The sequence below is a fragment of the Drosophila mojavensis genome, unplaced genomic scaffold (genome assembly GCF_018153725.1).
Source record: "Drosophila mojavensis isolate 15081-1352.22 unplaced genomic scaffold, ASM1815372v1 contig_36, whole genome shotgun sequence".
NCBI classification, from domain to species: domain Eukaryota; kingdom Metazoa; phylum Arthropoda; class Insecta; order Diptera; family Drosophilidae; genus Drosophila; species Drosophila mojavensis.
The window spans coordinates 6,013,351-6,036,865 of NW_025318858.1; the positions used below are offsets into that span (position 1 = coordinate 6,013,351).

Sequence of the window (23,515 nt, forward strand, 5' to 3'; positions counted from 1 at the left end):
CATATGGCTAAAATGTGTGTACATTCCAAAGCACAAGTCTCTAGTACTTGAAATGCGTTTTTTACAAAATGATGGCGTCAATGGGTCAGGGTATAAAAACTGATAAGAAATGAATTTTGCATAGCATATTAGAAAGCTTACCTATTCTTCAGTTGTAGTATTAATGCTACACAAAGCTCAGTACATTTAAATCATTTACATTTAAAAAGTATCGAAGCGAATTTTGTTATAAGTTCGCTTGCATTTTAGCTAAATTTAATATTTGAAAATAGCCAGATTTGTAGCTAATAGCTGTTTGAAAATTTTTGTAGCAATCGGCCTTAAAAAGTAGCCAGATCTAGCTACAAAATAGCTGATTCGGCAACACTGCAAGCAGAGCACCAAAAGCAGCACCAGAAACAGAAGCAGAAGCAGAAGCAAAGGCAGCGACAGAGCCAGAAAATAGCGACAGCGTCGATGATCAGTTAACGCTGAGAGCTCGTCGCGTGCAGTTCGTTTGAGTAGCGAGCGTTTGTTTTGTGTCGCTTTTGCCGAAAGTTGAAACGAAAGCAATCGTCTTCGTCGCCCTCGTGCACACGCTGGAACATCATAAACATCATGCTGATAATGATGGTCTGATCCAGCGGCTGATCGTGTGTATCGCATGTATGTGTGTGTGTGTGTTAACTGCGGCAAAGGCAGGCAACAAATACCAAAAGCAGCAGCAGCAACAAAATTCCAAATTGTGAAACGAACTTTTGTACTGGACAGCCCAAAAGGTAAACCCAGCACCTTTCCCCTTTAAAAGAAATCAAATAAAAGTGTAAAGAGCAAAGTGCAGAAAGAAGCAGCTGAATTTACCAATATCCCAACCCATCCCTTCCAATACGCTCTGTTCTCTTCACACTCGCGTGCGCGTTTGTATGAGTGAGTAAAGAAGAAAAAGTGTTTCGTTGTATGGGTTATTGTAGATGTGTTGATGTTGTTGCCCAAGAACTAAAGCAAAACAAACGCGAAGAAGAATCAGCAGCAGCAGCAGCGGAGTTTGCTTAATAAATGTTTCCCTAAAAATATTCCACTAACAAAAATTGAATTGAAATATGAAAGAAAAAACCACCGCAAAGAGTTGGCAGATTCGTGATTAATATTCATAATTTTCTAAGGCAGGCGAAAAGAGCAGCAAAAGAAGCGAAAAGAAATTAAATATATATGTATATACATATATCAATATATACAACTACATATATATGTATATTGTTTTTTGTTATTGCTGTCTCTGTCACAAGCACGCTATAATTTATTATAACAGCGACAGTTTTTTATGTGCCTGAATTCCCCTTCCTTTTCGAATATATAAATGTGCATAAAAAGTAATAAAGAAACGCACAAAACAAAACGCGAAATTTTCAAACGTCGCGACAACTCGGGCAAAATATAACTGAAATATCAATAAAAATATTTATATGTACATATATAATATATATACTTATATTACAAATTTGTATATACGTATTAATACCGAGTCTCTAAGCACTCGTATCTATGTATTTCAATGTGATTAAATTAAAGTAAAAAAAAAAAAAGTAAATATATACATACATATATAAATCTTTGTTTGTTTATATACGTGTCTGTGTGTTAGTGCTTCAAGCTTAAGCAAAATAAATATTCGTCTTTAATGTAAGTAAATTGAATTCTCTTAACTATTATTTTTATGTAACAGATAAATGAGAACGATATTAATAACTGTATTGAACAAAAATCAAAATCCTTATGATATGTATGATCGTATATCTCAATCATTTATGATAGAACATTAAAAAAAATTTATAATTTTTATTTTTTTTATTTTTTTTTTTTTAATTTTTAATTTATAGCAATTTTTTGAAGACTATAAATTTCTACTAAACAAAAAGGCTTAGCCCATAAATTATGGTCAGCTTATGCTTTCTTTGGCATCATGTATTCTCTTTATTTAAATAAAGCTACCTATTTTTTAAGGCAGAACATAATCTGAATTAGGTAGACAACAAGATTTATTTTCTGTTTGGACTATTCTTATGAAATTAAAGCCCGAAACTAATAAGCTTGATAGAAAGTTAAGTGACTACTTAACGGTGCTAAACAAAAAATGCTATTAATTTACGCTCAACTAGAGCATTTATGTTCGCTATTTAAATATTGATTTTTATTTAGACCTTAAACCAATTTATTGACTATTTATTTTTTTTTTTTTTTTTTTTTTTTAGTTTTTTTTTAAGTTAATTTCTTAAAGATTTTTTGCTTATATTTCTCACCTTCTTTTGCTCCTATTTCTTTCTCTTTTCTTGTTCGGATTTTGTGTGTATTCGAGTGAATGGTTCAGACCTCATTAAATCTTTATACACTGCTGCAAAGTGGGTATTAAAGTTTTGACAGAGATAAAGATAATGATTATATTTCATGGCAGCCTAAAGCTAATACTAATCTTGCTTTGAGTTATCTTAGCAGAAATTAAATTACAGCTGCGTTCATAAAAATAGTAGTTTAACTGAGCAATAAATGTTTGAAGTAGAAAATTAACGATAAGTCTCATCGTATATATTAATAATAATAAATAATATTGATTATAATATTCATTTCAATTTGTTTTCAAAATATATGAGTTTATCATTAATTTATTGTTGTCTAACTAACATTATTATTTATAACCGCGCCCTATATACATAATAATTATTATATTTTTATTTGTATTGTTTTAATAAATCAAAATTTCTTAGTGCATTGAAACTGTTCCCATTATTTTTTCTCTCTTATTCCATTCATTCTCTAATGTAAATTATGTCTTCTTTTGAAGCATGCAAAGCTTGTTGGCCGTATAACGGTACATGTAGATTGTAGTAGCTGGGTCTGGGAGGCTTCAGCGAGCAGCCGCCGAGTTAAATATGGGCTACATGTTATATGGTCAATGAGATAAGACACTTCACTTCACTTGAGCACCAACAGCCAGAGCCACCAGCCAGCCAGAGCATCAGCACTTGAAGTTTATGGCCGGGCTACTCACCCCACCAAGTGCCCCGCTATTACCTTTGCTACGTGTCTCAGTTAAATTGTAAAATCAACTTTTATGGCCTGTTTTTTTATACCCTGAACCCATTTTCAATGGGAAATCAGGGTATAATGGTTTTGTTGAAATGTATGTAACAGGGAGAAGGAGGCGTGGCAGACCCCACAAAGTATATATATTCTTGATCAGGGTGACGAGCTGAGTTGATTTGGCCCTGTCCGTCTGTCTGTCCGTCTGTCCGTCTGTCCGTCTGTCCGTATGTATGAACGCGTCGATTTCAGAAGATATAAGAGCTAGAGACTTCAATTTTTTTTAAAATGTCCGTAATTACAGCGCGCATATCAAGTTTATCATTAAAAATCGATAACTCATCCCGATCTTTTTATCGATAAAAAACCTTATCGAAACCCAGTTATAAAATTATATCTTCTACACCTTTATTGCTAGAGTCTCCAAATTTTTAATGTATGCTTATATGCAATTTATACAATTTCGGTTTTTGTTAAAATTTACCCCCCACCTCTAAATTCACCCCCTCACCCTCACTTTTGTAAAAAGCGTATTTCAAATACTAGAGACTTGTGCTTTGGCAGGTACATGCATATTCATGTTATAATCATAATCTAAAAGTTTCATGAAGATCGTACGTCCATAAAAAAAGTTATTAAACAATTAAGTTCTCATAGTAAGCGCACACTGCAGCCCATGCGTGTTTATGCGTGGTTGCTTGTATGTGTATGTGTGTGTGTGTGTGTGTGTGTGTATGCGTTTGTGTCTGTATGTGTGTGTGTGTGTATGTGTGTCTATATGCGTGTGTGTGTATGTTTACCTGTGTGTGCGTACGTGCGTGTGTGTGTGTGTGTGTGCGTGTTTCTTGTGTAAGCTGAAAGTCGCGAAAAAGTATTGAAATATCTATTGCTCCAAGGGTTCAGGGGATCTCGTAGTCGAGCAGTCTCGACTAGAGCTTTCTTACTTGTTTTTTTTTTGTTTTTTTTTTTTTTTTTTTTTTTGTGTTTTGGGCTTTTGCTGTAATTTTTTCTGGTCTATAGAAAATGGAATGACACGTTGTTGCTTTAGCGCATCAGCTTAGTTTACAGTTAGTTAATTAACGGTACTGAGAACGAAATTGGCTTGTTTTTTGTGAGTGTGCCGTGTGCACTGCAAGAAATTCTTGGTTACCATAAAATCTCTTTAGTATAACCCATGAATCAATTTTGCTGGTAGATAGAATCATACAAACGGTAATGAAGAAAAAATATATAAATATAAAAAGCCTTATATATATTAAAAAAAAAAAAAAAAAAAAACTAAAAATATATAAAAAATATTGTTTATAAAAGTATCTCATTCATTTTAATAAAACTTTAATTTTTATCCTTATTTATATTTAATTATATTTTTGTAATGCTGAACAATTAAATTATTTTTAATAACATTCTCATAGAGATTTTGTATTACTTGTTTAAATCACTATAATAAATGATTTAGGAATAATTTTATATAATTATTTTGGACAGTGTCAAATAATAAAACAAGTTAAAAAAAAAAATTAATGAAAAAATTAAAATTGAAGGGCTGCAGTAATAAAAAATAAAAAATTATTTATTTGTTTAATATTTTTGTTCACAATTTAATTTACACGAATTTTTATGATACTATTTGTGAGTTTTGTAATAATCTCATATAATTATTTTGAGCACTCTGGACAAAATAGGAAAAGTTTGTTAAATGAAAATGAACGGCCTGCAGTCAATAAAAATTAAACAGTTACTCTAAGTTTAAATGCAACGCAAGCATTAACACTGCTTGCCATAAGTATGCAGCCCAAATACAAATAAATTATGCATTGACTTCCCACCCCAAAAGCACACGTACAGTATATTTGAATAGGTGCTATATGAGCTGGAACTAGTCGCACTCGCACTCGGACTTCCTGCTCGATATCAATCACTACGCAAAGGTTCCCAGTTGACATTTACTTTTCAGCACTTGATCAAATTCAGTTGTTGCTGGAAACGTGACTCGACTGCTAACGGGCTTATTAAATTAGCCTGGTTATCAGGCGCCTTTTGTTGTTGTTGTTGTGGCCGTTATTATACTACTATACTTCATCTGGCTGCTCATAGAATTTTTATATTTATTATTATTGTTATTGTTGGTAGCAAAGAGTTGCCTCTAATTAGCTTTGGCTCCGGTTCACTTTTTACTGCCTTTATTTGTGGGCGAAGTGCGAAAAGATATCACTTCTAATTGTCTGTTGGCCTGGCTGTCTATCTGTCGCACTTATTTTGTCTTTTATTTTATTTCATTTTTCATTTACTTTTTTGTCAAGTGTCAGGCACTTAGATAATTTTGGCATTTTGTCGAAGAACCAGAGATAAGTGGAGAGTTTGCGCTTGGGCGTTTCATACTTATATTCCCTTGAGTTGTCGAAATTTTTGGCGAAAGTTTTCAATTAAATTTGAAGTGCATCTTAAAGTCTGTAGTCGAATACTAACGGAAGCCAAATCTTGAATTAGTTCAAATGATCTTCAGGTGCCATAGAACTAGTTGAAAAAAAAAAAAAACTAAAAATATTAAAGTGGAGTAAAAGTCAATTTATATATCAGCTGAACAGTAATTCTTTTGAATATGTAGAAAAACTTGCCATGTAGAAAAAATGATCTTTCTTTTTGTGATTGAACTAGTTGGATTCGGAATGCTGCAGATTTGTTGAAACCCACGCATAGTTTAGTTATTTAACCAGTTCTTCTTCAGTTCTTATTGGAACTTTAGATTTTAAGCTAGATCAAGAAATTTGGATTCATATTTCTGGCTATAACTAGTTCATAGTTATTCATTAGTTTAATTAGCTGAAAATTAGCATTAGCTAACTTATTCTTGATTTCATTTGCAATTTATTTCATAATTAAATAAATTAGCTTTTGTGAAATTCCGTAAAGCTTTCGCCTTACCTAGCTTTAATTGGAAGCAGTTCAATTGAATCAGTTCCGCTTACATCATTTACACTTGAAATGAATCAACTTCAGAGCAGGTGCGAAACATTTCTTATCATTTCCTGTACATTGCGGCAGTCCCCCGCCGATTTGCGGAAATTACCAGATACATGAACGTTTTCAATTTTGAACCACAACTTCAGACGTCAGAGGCGAGAACATTGCCAGATGTTTAGACGTCAGAAGTTTGAATGGATTGGAAAGTGCGTCATAGAGTGGCAGGCGTTAGCATTTGCACAGCACTGTTAATGAAGTGTTACCAATTGGAAGCCGGCTAGTGATATCGGCTAAATGAAGTTGGCCAAACAGATCGAGTCATCGAGTAATGGCCATGAATCATCATCGGGCGCATTCGCATCATTAACAGGTGCCCCAGAAAACGTTGACAACAATTTTTAGCATTTTTTTTTTTTTTTTTTTTTTTTGGGGGAGGGGGGAACCACTCAGCGCAGCAAGTCAACAAAAATTGAACCACTCAATCAGCACATTTGTGTTAATTCGTGATACGCGTGGCTTTTAACATGCATTCCACGCAAACCAATTTGATAGCGGATGACTGAACAGACGTTGTCCAATCTAAGCTATCTGGGATTTCAAAAGAAGTAGATATATATTCTTAGTCAACAACTAAAAGAGCTCTACCACATGCCTTTACGATAGTGTGAGAGAACGTCAATGAATCTAAAGATGAACAGATTCTTGCGGAACCCAAGTTCTTTTAGAGAAAGAATAACCTTGAGTTGAATACCTTTACTTCATCATCAGAAAAATGTTCTCAAAGTGTGTTATCTGTTAGTAATCTACGAAAATTTTTCATTTTTCTACAAACAACTGAATATTGCATGATAACAAACGAAAACTTTCATAGTTATCGCTTGCTTAACCCAAAGCTTATTTACTAAAAATAACTAAAGTGTGGAGCTGAGGAAAGAACAATATATGCACCAATGCTCGTATAGATGCTCATTGGATAGACTAAAACTAGAAGATACCCATTCAAGTACCAAAATATTTATTTATTCGTGCAGCATAATAATGAATGTTTCAAAATAGACAAATTCCATACCTCTACAACTTCTAAAAATGTTGAGCTAATGGAAGAGTAAAGTCATATATATAGGGTATCATCTAGTTGAAGAATCAGTGGCATTATCTATCGCCTGCTGTGCTTGTTGCTGTTTGCCATCTCCTTGATATCACACACGTTCTCTGACACAGCAGATTCCTTTTATCAGTGGCCAGAAATCTGCGCAAACAACAAATATTTACGAAGCTTACAGATATAATATTGTATATAAAGCCGTCGACTATACATATATGCTCGCCTGCTCATATATCTTATCTATTGTGACATTTGAACGACGCACTGAAACGCAGTTAATGTAGAGTTAAATACGATTCACAAACCTTCCAATTTTGATTTCGATTTCAATTTCAATTCGCCATTCCCATTCGCCGCATTCCCATTCAGATTCAGTCGTCGACTGAATCGCACTTCCAAATATGACATTTCCCCGTCAGGGTTGCCATTTGGCATGCAGCAAGTGTTGCCAAACCAACGCCCATGCCAACCAAGGAAACATTTATTATACCGACATGCTCAACTTTTAATTTTATGTGCCAAACAATTACCAAAAATAAAACATATAAAAACAAAGAGTCACAAGCACATGCGAAAATAACAACATTGTAATTCAGGTCTGAAGACTAATGCTCTATCTAGTATGAGGTAAATATAATTTTCTATGATAATAATTCTAGATGATTTGGGTGTAATGTATTACATGTACTACATATATTATACTCAATCAATCTTGAATTATTTTAAAATTAGCTTTTAAGCAAAGGTTGCTTTTCCTATTGAATAAAATGTAAGATAAATTTAATCTTGAACTTGTATTTATTATAATAAATATTGATTCTATAATGTAGTCACACACACAGTAATTTTTTCCACCTGAAATGGAAATTAATTCGAAATTCGAAATTAATAGTTGAATCAACCATTAGGGATCTCATTATTTATATTTATTTATTTCCTAATGTTCATTATTTATTGTTCACTAATACATATTTTGATTGATCAATTTCCATTATTTATTATTCATTTTTAATTACTCATTATTCATTGTTCATTGCTCCTCTGCTATGTCAAACTGTTTATACAATTCGAATGTCATTTCGAATTTAGTTAGGGTATTCGCAAATATTAAAATGCCGGTCATGGGATGCGAATATTTCGGTTGATTGATTTGTTGCTCGCTTGGCTCTCTGTATGTCTGTATGTCAGCGTGAGCAACGCCTTGACCAAGCGACGCTTCTCTTCGATTCTCACATCAGTCTTGTCAGGCTGAGCCGCCTCCGCCGTCGTCAACGCCCACTGGTTAAAGGCTCACCTAGATTTTGGTTTTATGAATTTCATTAATGTTGCGGATTGTCGAATTCGACATCGAATTCGAATGTTTACCCAAATGCAACCATTGCTGATCGCTATTTCGGGTACGTGTTTAGCTATTGTTATTATGATTATAGTTGTTATGATTAATAATTTCATTGATTGCGCGTTTTATTGCATGTTTCTTTTGACGGCTTTCTCTATTTTATTATTTACTTTTTCGGGGGAATTTCGGCATGAAAAAATTATTGTTTACTACGTGATAGGCATTGCGTATGTTATAAATTTTTTTCTTTTAGCTTGACTATTTTTTTTTTAATTAAAAAAAAAAAAAAAAAAAAATCACGAAATTATAATGACAAATTACATTTGAAGTAGAGTTATCAGGAAGTAGAGTGTTAAGTAGAGTTATCAGGAAGCTTCGTGCATTAAAAACTATGTATATACTCTTATAGCTTATAACTTGATAATAATAAATAAATACAAAATTAATAGAAAATAATATCAGAAGATGATTGTATATTATTTTGGTCATGCAATTTACAGTTTTACCTGTATAAAATATATTAATCCTATATTGAAATTCATTATACATAGAAAATATATTATAGGAAATCCAATAGAAGAATTTACGCATCAATTGATTTCTTATAGATATCCCAATGAGTGTACTTCAGAAGGTCGAAGATATGCTCCATATATGTAATATACATTTATTATTATATTTGTCTAAAATAATATTATTAAATAAATCAAATAGAAATTGAATAAACTTTCAGTTAGCATTAATTTAAATCCGCTCACAGCTTAAACCGGTTGTCTCATGCACATGCGTTTGGGCATACATACAAATACAAATACATATATATATATATAAGTATATACTATCTACTATCTACTAATTATACACTTGCATATTTGCAGTTGTCTAATGTACACGATTTGCGGTTAACGACACAACTCCGCCTCTTCTCACTCCCCTTCTCCGTTCTCTCTTTCCGTGAGCTCGATCTCTATTGTGACACTTTCTTACCTAATGTAGTTATTTGTTAAGTATTTACCCTGTAAATGGGTGAATAGGGTATAGGGTATGCCTGAAACAGAATAGTATAGAGTAGAGAAAAGAGAGTAGAGAGTAGAGAGTAGGGAGTAGAGAGTAGAGATTAGAGAGTAGAGAGTAGAGAGTGAGAGAGAGAGTAGAGAGTAGAGAGTAGAGTAGAGAGTGAGAGAGAGAGAGAGAGTAGAGAGTAGAGAGTAGAGAGTAGAGAGTAGAGAGTAGAGAGAGGAGAGAGGAGAGAGCAGAGAGAGAGAGAGAGAGAGCAGAGAGTAGAGAGTAGAGAGTAGAGAGAGAGAGAGTAGAGAGTAGAGAGTAGAGAGGAGGTAGAGAGTAGAGAGAGAGAGTAGAGAGTAGAGAGTAGAGAGTAGAGAGTAGAGAGTAGAGAGTAGAGAGTAGAGAGTAGAGAGTAGAGAGTAGAGAGTAGAGAGAGAGAGAGAGAGTAGAGAGTGAGAGTGAGAGAGTAGAGAGTGAGAGAGAGAGAGAGAGAGAGTAGAGAGTAGAGAGTAGAGAGTATAGAGTGTAGTTTATAGAGTATAGAGTAGAGAGAGAGAGAGAGACAATTTAAGGTATATACTAGTCCATCACGTTCAACTCCAATATGTTTCTAATTTGTGGTTGTTGTTGTTATCGATGGTTTTTCTCGCATCTGCCAACTGCAATTTGTTTGTTATTGTCTAGGGGCATTGTGCAGCAAGTAATTGTATGGGCGATGCGATTGCAAACAATCTGCGCAGTTGAAATAATCATAGACCAAGCGATTCCCTGTACACAGACACACGCACACATATATACATATATGCATGTATACATGGCTATAGATGTGTATGTATGTATAGCAAATCTGACCTGCCTCGACTATGTTAATCAATGATCACTTTGATCGACACATTCGATAATTGGGCGCCGCATTAAATGATTCGATTTGAATTTAATCAAAATATCAAGAATCAATTACAACAATTGCAACAATAACAATAGCCGCAATAACAATAATAATTAGTGTCTGATGATCGCGTCGCATGTGGCGGCTATTTGCACACATTTTTTGCTGCCTATTAATTAGTGTTAGTTTTTTTCCTTCTCTTTACTGCATTGTGCACTTTTTGCTTATCAACAAATGCAATCAAAACGTGCAGCCAAAAGGGCAATAAACAATTCCAACTCTAATAATAATAATTTTTCTTAATACTCTTAGAAGAGAGTATTGTTTTCTATTTTGTTTTATATGGCTCATAAAGTTAACGTGATAAGACGATTATTTTATTAATATTGTCTGTCAAATAAAATAAATATGCATTAACAAAAATTCACAAACCTATACAATATCCGTTAGTTATTAACAAACATCTCTGACGTAAATAAAGTTTGAAGCCGGATTCGAACCGGAGCCAACTTGTTCGTCAGGCTTATGCCTTGCCGGCACGCCAACGTGCTTAAAGTGCATTAGGAATGACATGTGGATCATGTGGATGGTGTTGCTTCTTATCATCCACATTAGCCACACATCATTTAATTTGTTAATGAGAGAGGAGAAGAGACGACGGCGGCATATACAACGGAACCATTGGAAAGGAAATGTGTAATTTCATTTTCAAGTAACGGAAAATTGAAGATTAATTAGATGAGAAAGAGACAGTAAGTAAAGAGGAAAAGCGACACAGAATTAGAGCTTAATAAACCTAAATTGTCAATTATAAATAAAAATAATTAATTAATAAAATGCATTATTTAACTATATTTCTTGAATAAATGAGTTAAGTAAAGAGTATACAATTGTCGACCTTGTCGATCAAATATTTTGTTGTCAGGTTTTTAAACCACATTTTTTATTTGATTTTTGTTTTTTTATTTGTTTCTAATTAGTTTCTTTTAATTAAGTTTAATTGAATTCGGCTGGTTTGCTTTGTTGTTGTAAGTGTTTCGCATTGTTTACTTTTGCCTGACTTTTTATATACATTCAGACATTCAGACATACATATGTATATATATATATACATATATATACATTTTTTAAGCGCCGCCGCCGGCAACAACGGCTCCTAAGCACAATCAGTGCCCACGCCTAGGAGTAAAAACAAAATAGAAGAAAGAAATAAATACATAAATACTTGGCCCAGTTCATTGACTTTGCCGCGCATTTGAGGGGCGCTATTTGACTTTGAGTGGACATCGATTGAAATGCGCGCGCAACAATTGTCAGATAAAACGAAATCTATATGCACACACATTTATACATATAGACATACATAAACATATGTATGTTGTCAAGGTCGTTGGCGTGGCTGATAACACGCTGAAACAAGAGGAAGAGCAAAGCAAATGCTGATAAGAGCAACAGCAACAGCAGCAGCAACCATTCTCAATTGATTTTCTTATACATATATAGAAGAATCGAGCAACGAGTCCAAAGAGTGTAGTCATATATTTCTATATACATATAGATGGATATAGATATAGATATATATGCTATATATTCCTAGTTTCGTCAATCGACTTGATATTATTTGAGAATTTTTGTTGAGTCGTAATTTTCATTCAATCAAGAATTTCATTCAAAAATCACGAGACGAAAAAGTATAAGTAAATTTGTTGCTTTAGTTTTATGTTGCCTTCGAATTGCTTGATTGACATGCATAAACATAGCTACTTATATATATATATATATATATATATATATATATATATATATATATATATATATATATATATATATATATATATATATATATATATATATATATATATTCATGTCTGTATATATTTGATTCCCAAAAGTTTTCTTGTGAATCATTCAATTTCGCGTCAATTTTTGGCTTTGTATAAATAGGTTTTCTCAAGAAAGCCATTTAAGATGTAGTCTATGGTTTATTTCCGAAAACTATTTCCAAAACTTTTGTAAAGTTTTGTATATGTGAAATTTGTGAATTCTTTTAAAACTAGTTGGATAAAATTTTAGGAATTACAATATAATCTGACATCAAAATTCATGAATCAAATATATTTTTCAAAACTTTGCTTCCTAATTGTTTTTGATTCTTAGGAAATTTGTATTTGAAATATATTATTTATTATTATAATTATTTTTTTTTTTTTTTCTATTTTGCAATCTGTCATAATTTTATATAGGTATACTACACTATATATATACAAAACTGTAAACACAGGAAGTCTGATACATAAATATTAATTCCATGCTCCACTTAAGTGCTCTTTAAAAATTCCGTTTGATAAGCCTTTTTGAATCAATTTGATACCTTTTGGTATCAATTTTATTAGATTAAACAACTCAACTAATCAAATACCTCAGAGCTCTTACTATCGAATTATGTATACACATATGATTGGTTTTATTAAGGGCAAACTTTTTGGCACATATTCTTCCAATTTCTGCTTATAAACTTTGTTAGTCACCTTCTCCTTCTTCTTCTTCTTCTACTACTACTTCAATTTGGCCTAATGATGTTTTGTCCGACACCATTAATCAGCGCTGTCATTCATAATTTTTCATTCGATTATATTTTGCTGGGGTTTTTTCCTCTCTTTGAAGCTGGTGTCTGGCGGATGTGCCTTGGCATATTTTGCGGATATATGTACATATACATATACAATAGATTGGGTTCAATGTTATCGGCAAAGTTTTGGCATAAAACATTTTATTGCATAATGCCCTGAATATGATTCAATCAATCAATAGAAATTATGAAATCAATTGCCCCAATATGACTGTGCGGTTTATAGTAATTTAATGAAGTATTAATCTAGATACACATATTTATTTATTTATCTTCCTTAATTTTACAGATATCGGCATTAAGGAATCTATATAGCAACATGGCTTCATCACCAAACCAAGCTGCACCTCCAGTTTTATGGCGAGCTCGTCGCAAGATTGGTAAGTAATAGTACATGAATTAACTCGAGTTGCTGAACTAGTTCTCAGAGCGGAACTAGTGCAGACTGTACAAAATTTATTAAGCATATGTTTTTAAGTTTACATGAGTTGCAGTTTTAACTGTGGGACGCATTTTTTTTCAAACCTGTAATTGATGAACTAGTTCCATTTTCGGAACTATGTGAAAGTCTTCAAAATTGGTTATATATTAAAGTAATTTGTATGCTTAAATTTGAATTCAGCCCCGATACTAGAACTAGTACCAGTTGTTGAACTAGTTCAAGGTTACTAAAGTAGTTAATAAGTTATTTACACTAGCTACATTACTGTTGTAATTGAGCTAGTTCAAATTTCAGAACTTTTATAATACTGCACTAAAATGTTGCTTAAGACAGTCCCTCAAAAGTTTGCCTGAACTGTCTTTAAGGAACTATCCCAAAGACAGTTTCCAGCTGAAAGTTCAAAGTTCACAAAAGAAGTTCATTCGCCATGTTTTTGCTGATCTTTGATTTGCAGCATGGTTAATCATTCAATTTGCCAACGTTGTCTCAATTCAAGCTGCGTAGACATCAGCTCAGAACGTGTCGTAAATGGCGCCTGTTGCTCTTTGCCTTTTTATACCCTGTATAAGAAGCGCAGGTGGGGAGTTTTGTATTTGTGTGTGACAAAAAAGAAAATTAAAAACTATAAAAAATTATTTAAACATACTTGAAATAAATATAGTATAAGAATGAAAATTGTAATTTAGGAATGTAATTTATGATATGTGCAAATACTCTGTATGTATATACTATGTATGGCTTGATCATACATATATATCAATCATTTCTTTACATTTAAATCAGTCACTGTGTAATCCCATTCAGTAATCAAAAACTTATTTACAGGGTATCTCATAGTCATCTATGCACTAGTTCAGCTGCGCTCTTGGTCATTTTCGCAGTCATTAGCGTTTGTCAGATAAAATATTAATGAGCACTCACTGAATTTTAAATGTCGCTCAGTGGCAAAAACGCCGGGATAAACTTGGCTGCCAGATAATGGGCTTTGATTTAGTGGGGAAACACCCCACTTAAGTGGCTATACGAAAAAAGAAAAGGAAAAAGGAAAGGAAAAAGTGTTGCTTACTTTGTAAAGCTGCAACAGAATTGGCAATAAACTCTTTGTAGCATTTAACACCATCGAAAGCCTTTAAGTTCTTTGATGGGATAAAATGCTAACAGATTTTTGTTGACATCAACTCTCCATTCAGTCTATTGACATAAAAATGTAGAAAGCTAATCATTGGCTTCAGTGGTAATACTATCTACTACCTATTTATTTACTAACAGTATTCGAATATTGGAATATTATCTACTACTTTTCAACGACTGCCTTTTAGTTATACTACAGTTTGATAAATACTACTACTACAGTTTTGATAGCTACTACAATTTTTGTAATACTACTACTATGACAGCTACTACTGCCATGACTACTCTTACTCTTACTATTACTATTACTACTACTACTATTTACAACAAGCTTCTTCTCACTTCTACTACCACTAGGCTATACTATTTATCACGACTTTTAGATTCTGCTACTCTTTTCTTCTAGCTTCTGCTACTATTTACTATTATTAGCACTTACTACTATTTACTACTACTTCTGGCGTTGACTACTATTACTAGCTTCTCTAGCTCTACCGTCTACTACCATTGACTATAGTTTCCACTGGTATTTAGTGCAACTATTTCTTACTGCAATCTACTAATACCGGACTCTACTACCAACTACTACTGCTTGTAATACTATCTGTTACTATTATCTCCTTCTACCACATTCTACTACTTTTCCTACTACTTTCTACTGATTCTAGTTTTTTTCTGCTGTCTGCTTCTAATATTACTCTATCGCATAATAATACAACCAACTTTGACTATTCCTAGTACTACAACGACTATCTACTTGGTATAATATCAGATTTACAATGTGTAAACCCTTTGGTTACATTAAAATTTACTTCTCAGCCCACTCATGAATAACCAAGTTTGTTCAAATAATAACAAAAGTTTCCTCTTCTTGCAAAATTCAGCATTATAATTGGAATCTGAATACATTTGGCAATAGCAACGCCAGGTTGCCACAAATTGTGGCCAAAAATTATTCGTTGGCTTAGTTGCAGCGCTTGACTGCATTTCCAATTTCCCAATTTGATGCCAATTGGGACAGGCAGACAGTCAGACAGACAGATATCTGTGCGGCTGGGCGTAAAGTGTGGCCAAAATAGCCAAAAAGTTGAAATGCCTGCGAAAACCATGGAAATTTTGCCAATCAATGGCAATTCGAGATGAGCCAAAACATTTAGCCCGGCCTAGAGCTGAAGACCACAAATGCGTGTGTAAAGCGTAAGGGTAAGAAGAGAGGGTTATGCGGGGCTAGGGCTTGGGTGTGAGACACTCAAAACTTGTGCGCGCAACAATCACATAAAGTTTTAATTAATTTCCAACAAGCGAACAGCAAAGACAAACAAACAAAACTAAACGCAGCTAAAAGCCAACTTTATGCGAAATTTATAGCTAAGAGCCAAGGGGGATACAATGAAGCGCGGCTCAAGTGGATGAAAGCATGTGGCACGCTTTGTCAACACAGTTTGTCAGCAGCGGAAACGCTGCTGTCACGTTTCAGACGGTTGCCAGCATTTCCGTTTCCGACTCACGCACACAATCCAAAACACTCTCACATACGCAGAGAGGCAAACAAAGCTTGAGTGAGACCAGCCCAAATAAATATTGCCGGCAAATTGGCATTGAGCAAAAAAAAAAAAAAAACTTAAGTGGCATCCACAAAAAAATAAGTAAATACTATGCTCATTGCCATTTGCACTCGAGCAGAACTTCACTCAATACCCGCACATTGTAAGCTTGCAAAAGCTCATTTTGCTATAGCAAACACAAAGCTAACGCAAAGCTTGCAACAGCTGGTTGTCGCTTTTGAGTGTTTCTTGTTTACAGTTTGCGCTCAAACTCAAAGCCGGTTTCGGCTGCGCTCGTTATAGCTGTCTTTGTTGCGCTTGCATACATATACAAATTTCTTGACGATATTTTCCATTCCAAAACTGTTCTTGTTGTTGTTTGGCTGGCTTACTAACGGTGCATTCGTGCTCTTTGAGTCATACGCATGCTTTGCCTTTGTTCTGCAAAAAAAAAAAAAAAAAAAAAAAAAAAAAAAAACAAAACATAAAAGAACAGGAATTAGAGGTAAGGCAAAAACAGCTGCTCAGCAGTAATTGATGCATTGATAACAAGATTTTAGGCATTTTTTAGTATATTATTTATTATATTAAATAAGTTAAATAGAATATCGGTATAAAATACCTACACATCTGATTATTAAAAATATGAGAAACAGAAATTGTCAACCATAAATGGAAAATTTTAATACAAACTTCTTCACCATTGAAAGAAAGCAAAGTAGTAAGTTTTTGTTTATCTGGCAACCTGTTGCGTCTAGTCAGTAGCCACTGTTACTCCAAAAAGCTGCCAGATTGGAGATAGGCAGACAAAATGTGCTTATTTTCGATTTACGACTTATATGCCTCTCTATCTGCAGTCAGAGAGCGGCAATCAATTACGGCCATGGTCATATTAGTACCAACAGCAACAGCAACAACAATAGCGATTGCCCATTTCCCAGGTCACCAACACACAGAGACAGAGAATGAGAGAGATATATTGAGACTGATAAGAAATCTGGCAACACCAAAGCAAAATTAACGCTATCAACTGTTAAATGTGAATGTAAATGTGAATGCGAATGCAACTGAAAAGGCGAGTAAAAACTACAAAAGACAACAAACTACATAACACGCGCACACATAGACACACTTATATGGCGTGCTATTATGTAGGAAGAGCGCACGCGATAGAGACTAAGAGAGCGCGGCCAGCTGAAATTCATTAATTGCTCGCCTTAACAATGTAAATAATACGCAAAGCCAAAAGCGAACAAAATCAAGTGCTCAATGTTCTTTGAGCGTTTTGCTTTGTTTATTTTAGGCGAATTCGCCGCGCAGCGCAGTCGTCGCCGCCGCTGCCGTTCGTTGCGATTGTGACTGGCACCGTAATTTTGAGCACAACTCGTTTTTAGTATCTCACAGATATTCGACGTGTTTGGTTGGCGCGACTGCAAAAGCGGCCCGAGAAAAGTGATTTGAAATAAAAGAATAAATAATAAAGAAAGAAAATTTAATAAAAACAAAAAACTTTAATGATATAACAATTTAACAAATTAAGAGTGTAAATGATTCAAATCTTTTCGGGCAGAGTTTTGTAGAAAAAACCTCGAATTCATTGCGTAAAGTAAATGCAAGATGCGCGCGTCGTTTTTTTTGTCCGTTTTTTTCGTTTTGTTCTTCGCTAAAGCAAATCTAAAATAAATAAAAAAAAAAAAAAAAAAAACAACTAAAACGTAAGCGATCAACGGTCGCGTGCTCATTCTGCTTCTTTCGTTTTGGCAAGTGTGCGTGCGTGCGTGTGTTGGTGTGTGTAAGGAGGTGTGAAAATATCTACAAATCTATCTATCTTCGCGGCTGCGTATAATCAAATAATAGGCGCAAAATTATGCACAAGAAGAAAAAGAAATATTCGGCAAGCCGCTAAAAATAAATGCAAATAGCGAATAGAGTGTGAGCAAGTGCAAAAAGTTACAGCAATAACAAAAGAAAGAAAGAAAGAAAAAAGAGTGTCCAAAGCGGAATGCAATTGTGAGTTTGAGCTGAAAATTGGAGTGCAGCGAGTCGAGAAAAAAGCTCGACTCTGAGCGCTCTCTTCTACTTCGCTTTGCTACAGCTGATCAGCTGCTGCTAATAAAATTCGCCGCCTGCTCGTCATCATCGCAGAGCGTTGCCAGTTAGTTCGTTTTTTCCCTCTTAATTATTATCTCTTGACTTATTTATTACATTTATAAGAATGAAAAAAGAACGGCACAATTTAACTTGATTGCATGCAATATTATTTAATGCATCACATATATACGTTTTTAATATCTGCTGCCGATTTTACGACGTCACTGCCTTTGTTTTCACACACAGAGCATTATAAATTGTTATTATTTATGTTTGTTTATGGTACGGCGCAGAACATAATTTTTTTTGTATGAAGTGCGTCGTTTTTTAAAGGTTTTCTTGTATGCACAGAGCGCGAGCGATGGAAAGAGGAAGAGCGAGAGAATGAGGTAGAGATAGAGAACGCAAGGTTGACACACTGAGTGGAAGAGAGCCAGTTTGAGGGCAAGAGAGTGCGCAAAGAACAAACGATAAGCTGTCCGAGCAGCAGCAGCAACAGCAGCAGCAGCCAACGCACAGGCAGCATTTGCTCCCCACACTCCTCTCCTTGGCTCAACACTTCCGCCCACAAAAAAGCTTGCAGACAGGTGTGCGGGGTCGTTCGCAGTTCAGTTGTCGCATTGTTGTCTCAATTGTTGTTGCTCTTTTAACCAGTGCGCTCCTCTCACTCTCACACATGAACGCAAACTTTAGTAGCTGTACCTTAAGCTCGCATGAATGTGTGTGTGTGCGTGCTTCGTGTTTTACATGCTTGTAACGGAAATGATTTTGTCGTACTTTTGTGTGCGCTCCCTTTGCAAGCTCCTCCTCTGAATGTTAAGTTTTCTTTTTTAAATTTCCGCTTTGTGTGCTTCCTTTCGCCAAAGCTAGAGTGAGAAAGATAGATTCTTTGAGCACACATTGAAGTTGTATAAAAATGCTTTGGAATATAAGGGTAATTTTTAAAAACAGGTAATTAGCACTATTTATCTATAATATCCTAATCATCGTGAGTATTATATTATATAAACAAATACTATGTCTAAAAGTAGTAAAATTACATTATTTAGATAGTACTTTGTTCGTTAATTGAAATTCACACCTTTTCGCTGTCTGGGACTGAGCCCTAATTAAGCGACCTCCGTGGTTGTTTTATTTATGATTGTCATTATCACTAGGAATTACCATTGTTATCCGGCTAAATCTAGACATTACTCACACAGTTTGTCCTATCAGTATTTATACAAAACCAAATATAATTCTCTAGATGCTGATAACGTTGGTTTTTTCTCCTTTCCCTTTCCCCTTTCAGCATTGGCATACGCCACGCGTCGCGCTATCAGTTCAGAAAACAATTTTTCCATAAATTAATGCCGTCACTTGGCCAAAGTTGTTATTGTGCATTGGACCGGGTTAAAAGTGTGGTGAAAAGTGTCAAGTGGTCAAGCGTCGGCATTGTTATATGCATGATTCTACGAAATACAAGTGAATTTTATTTTATTTTAATTTTGAGTTTTTATTTTATAATAAGTTTTGAGAGACAAATTTTAAGAAAAATGATCGAAAGATTTTGTATCTTTGTTTTTAAGATTTAAAAGCTATTGTATATATCTCTCATTCGTTTGATCGCAAGAAGGAGCTAGAAACTCTCTTCTCATCTCTTTCACTCGTCATCTTCATTGTAACTGGCCGTTGGCTTCTATTTCAAGCTGCCTTGACTACATTGAAGCCACAAACCCGAGAGTGCCTTAACCATTAACGAGAGATACAGCTGGTGAAATACAGGGGAATGGGAAGGGGACAGCGGGCCACACAATACAAAAGATATTGCAAAAGATCGAAGCGAGTCGATTGCTTGGCAACTTACATATATGGTAATTATAGCTGGATTATTATTGTGCGCCTTAAACAGAAGGTGCTACGAGAGATAGCAGAAGCTCGATGTTAAGGGGGAGCTGTCTGCAGGGGGCCTATGCTAGAGATGGAACTGCGAGGTATGCCTCCTGTCTTTCGAGTGGATTTTGAGCATTTACAACTTGTTTGCCTCGTTTATGTGGGTTAACAGTTCTTGAGCGAATTCCAAATGGAAATCCTCCAATGGCCCAGCCCCCTCTCTCTCTTTCTCTGTCTCTCTCTCTCTCTCATTTTCTATGTTGCTGTCGCTGTCTCATTTTCTCTCGCTCTTCAACAACTTTAGTTTAATTTATGCTCAATTCCTTTGACGTCAACGTGGATGGCGTTTGTTTTTGTTTTGGTGGAAGAATCTTTGACATTATCGCAATGATAACTAAGTATCATATGATTAGTTTTTTCTTTTTCTTTTTTTCAGCTTTTGTTTATTATTTTTGCCTAATTGGGTTTCTGCGTTCTATGTTAATGGGCTTGAACTTTTGATTCTGTAGTCAACTGTGTTTTTGTTTGAAGCCTTTTATGATGTTTTATTTCGCGTTTCGTTTCACTGTATTTTGCCTGAACAGCTGTCGTTGGCATTTTTGCGGGCTGGCACGTGTCGACGTTTTGTTTAGGTTGTTAACATTTTAAATTTGCATCTTATTTATGGCGCGAGATGTATATTGAATGAGAAAGAGATGTATAAAGGAATTGCAAAAACTTGCATTGCCAAAAAAAAATAAATAAATAAATAAAAATAAAAAACGCAAAAATTTAATTTATTTATTTAAATTAAAAACAGCTTAAATATCCCATGAAAATGTTGCGGCTTATCATAAAAGGTATTTGATTGTTAGCAAAAAAATAATTAAAACGTCATAAAAGTCACCTTCAATTGCCAAATCAACTTTTCAAAAGTCTGATTTATGAGACAAGTCTTTGATATTGCGATATTCAATAGGATCCTCTAGAGATAAGATAATAAAAATTGGTATGTGTATATATACTAATATTATTAGTGTATATACCAGGAAACTTAAGTATAGGTTATAAAAAAGAAAAAGTGTAAAACACAATTGAAATATCTGAAGATATATTAGAGATAGAGTTATGAAATTTTGTGTGTGTATAAATACTATTTTAAATAAATAGAAAAATTATAGAAAATTCATAGGCGATAATTCAATATAAAAGGAAACTATTTGCTACATATGTATATAAAATATCATAAGAAATGCTTCACATCCAAATATAGAGACATATTTCAAAGAACTTTGTCCGTCAACAAATGATTTGGTCATTAAAGAGCCAGAACTCAAAAGTAAAACAGTTTGAATGAATTTTTTTTTTTTTCGCAGGTATAAATTCAGACTTCTATTTTATTTATGTCTCTCATATGATACAATCATATGATGTGCTTATGCCTGGCATCTTTTCAACATTGCTTTTTATCTTACACAATTATAAGCAAATTATAATTTGTATATATATATACATAAGTACATATAATATATGTTATATATACAAATTTATATATATTCGGATAGGCAGTTCGATGGCCCAAGGTTGGTCTGAAAAATAAACACAGCTACAATGAAACATGTAAACATATGTAGAATTTCTAGAAATATATTTATATATGAATATACATACGTAAGTTATATGCCATTCACTGATCTCTGCCATCAAAATTCTATTAATTGCTCTGACTCAGATTTTTGCTTTAATAACTTTAGCTTTGCAATTTTTCTAAACTTTTATTAATTACTTTGAATTACTGAGAATTTTTTGCTATATGTAGATATACATATATATAGTATATATACATCTATTTCGTCCAAAATGCAATCGCCTTCATTTGGGGATCTTTGGGGGCCTGCTCCGTGAATCATTTGAAAGGCATTTTCTTGGTTGGAGGCGACGAAACTTGCGTCATAAATCGAACTGCAAGAACAAAATGTGTGCCAAACGAAACATAAAATAAAGCAAAAGTGAGAAATGAGAAATATTGAACGACTTGCAAATGCGCTGTAAAAAAATTAAATGAATATTAATTTGAATATACATAAAAGTTAACAAACAAAACATTCTAAAAGAAAGCTAACGAATAAAATTGATAGTTAGCACGATATACCCGGTTAAATAACAATGTTTTCTACAGTCAAAGGGCTTAGGTACTTACAATTATTTGTATCGACTTAGATGCCGCTGTGTACCCACTGTAGATGCCAACTGTAACGCAGCCTTTATGCACGCTCTCTTTTGTGCATTGCTTTGTGCACCGTTATTGTAACGGTAATAGCATTGTATAACCGTTGTAAGCATGCCAGCTTACAGCCATTATACGGTTACAGGGTATTAGGCAACGGCGATCGTCTGAGTGACTGCACTGAATGGAGGAAATGGCGCTGCCCACGCGACCAGCAACGACAACGGTGACGGTGACGGCGACAGCGACGGCGACGGCAGCTGCGACGCCCGCACGCTGCTTTTTCGGGGCCGCTGTCGTTGTTGCTGTTGTTGCTGCCGCTTTTTGTCGTCATACCTGCGCCTCTCCCTCTCTCTTTTTCACTCTCTTGCTCTCTGCCCGACGCTCGCTCCAATTCGCCGCAAGTGACGCGCGCAGTTAGCTGTTGCTGCTGCGTTCTGTGCTTATCAGGCAGCGTGGGCTTACTCTCGCATTCAGCTATCCGTCTCTGTCGCACGCCTTGTAAAGTCTCGGCAAAGTGAGGGCAAAATGAGCGAAAAATTCGCATTAATAAATCTGCATTAATGAAATTTATATTGTTTAGCCGACCATACAATATATCTAAATTTTTGGCAGCGATGCAAACAAATTCCATTAATTGCCGCTCAAATAGAGAAACATAAATTAGACTATAGATATAGATATATAGATTATATGCATGCATATGTATGTACACATACATATATATATATATATATATATATATATATATATGTGTGTATATACATACATATATGCTCTATGTACAGCGCCCCCACATTATCAGCAATGTGACAAGCTCTTTTACTTGCTCGCTTATTAGCTCTCATTCTTTATCTCTCTCTGTCTCTCATTTGAGTGTAGTCTCTGTTTATTTATGTTTTTCCCTTTGGCTTGTGTTTTGCGCTTTGTTTTAGTTGCTTATTAGTTTCTTGCCTTTTCTGTTTTTGTACTCAATTTTGCTTTACTTTGCTTTGCTCTGTTCGCGTGCACAGCTGGTGGAAAATTTTCCAGGCGCTTAATATAAAAGTATATAGAATTAAAATTGATGCTTAAATCCCAAACGGCAGTCTCTTAAACCCTAGACAATGAGGGAGACCGACAGAGAGAGACAGAGAGAGAGAAAGAGTGAGAGAGACGATGAGGTAGAGGTAGAGTAGAGCTGGCGTTGGCAGTAAACGAACAAAGTGCGCTGTGGCGCCTGCATAAATGATTGTGTTATTGTT

The 23,515-nt window shown here is 34.5% G+C and overlaps 1 protein-coding gene and 2 long non-coding RNA genes across 5 annotated transcripts in view; 2 read left to right on the top strand and 1 right to left on the bottom strand.

Annotated features, from left to right (window-relative positions):
• The first annotated feature begins 459 nt into the window (after positions 1 to 459).
• The window catches only part of LOC6576101 (dual 3',5'-cyclic-AMP and -GMP phosphodiesterase 11), a 60,708-nt gene continuing 37,652 nt past the window's right edge, over positions 460 to 23,515 (top strand). For 2 of the 3 annotated variants that reach the window (XM_032728401.2, XM_015164972.3), the window contains exons 1-2: positions 460 to 758; positions 13,275 to 13,365. In XM_032728401.2, coding sequence (XP_032584292.2) covers positions 13,305 to 13,365 — 61 coding nt within the window. In that variant the 5' untranslated portion in view covers positions 460 to 758; positions 13,275 to 13,304. Of the gene's footprint in view, positions 759 to 1,640; positions 1,660 to 13,274; positions 13,366 to 23,515 lie in introns of those variants that run through there. The other variant, XM_032728402.2, reaches the window with a different exon arrangement.
• Positions 7,017 to 7,799, bottom strand: LOC122757276. The gene is made up of 2 exons (XR_006357249.1): positions 7,429 to 7,799; positions 7,017 to 7,267 (listed from the first exon to the last, which is right to left on the bottom strand). It is a non-coding gene; the product is annotated as an uncharacterized LOC122757276 (long non-coding RNA).
• The window catches only part of LOC116803811, a 28,294-nt gene continuing 18,814 nt past the window's right edge, over positions 14,036 to 23,515 (top strand). The window contains exon 1 of the long non-coding RNA XR_004363824.2: positions 14,036 to 18,112. This is a non-coding gene — a long non-coding RNA (uncharacterized LOC116803811). The remainder of the gene's footprint in view (positions 18,113 to 23,515) is intronic.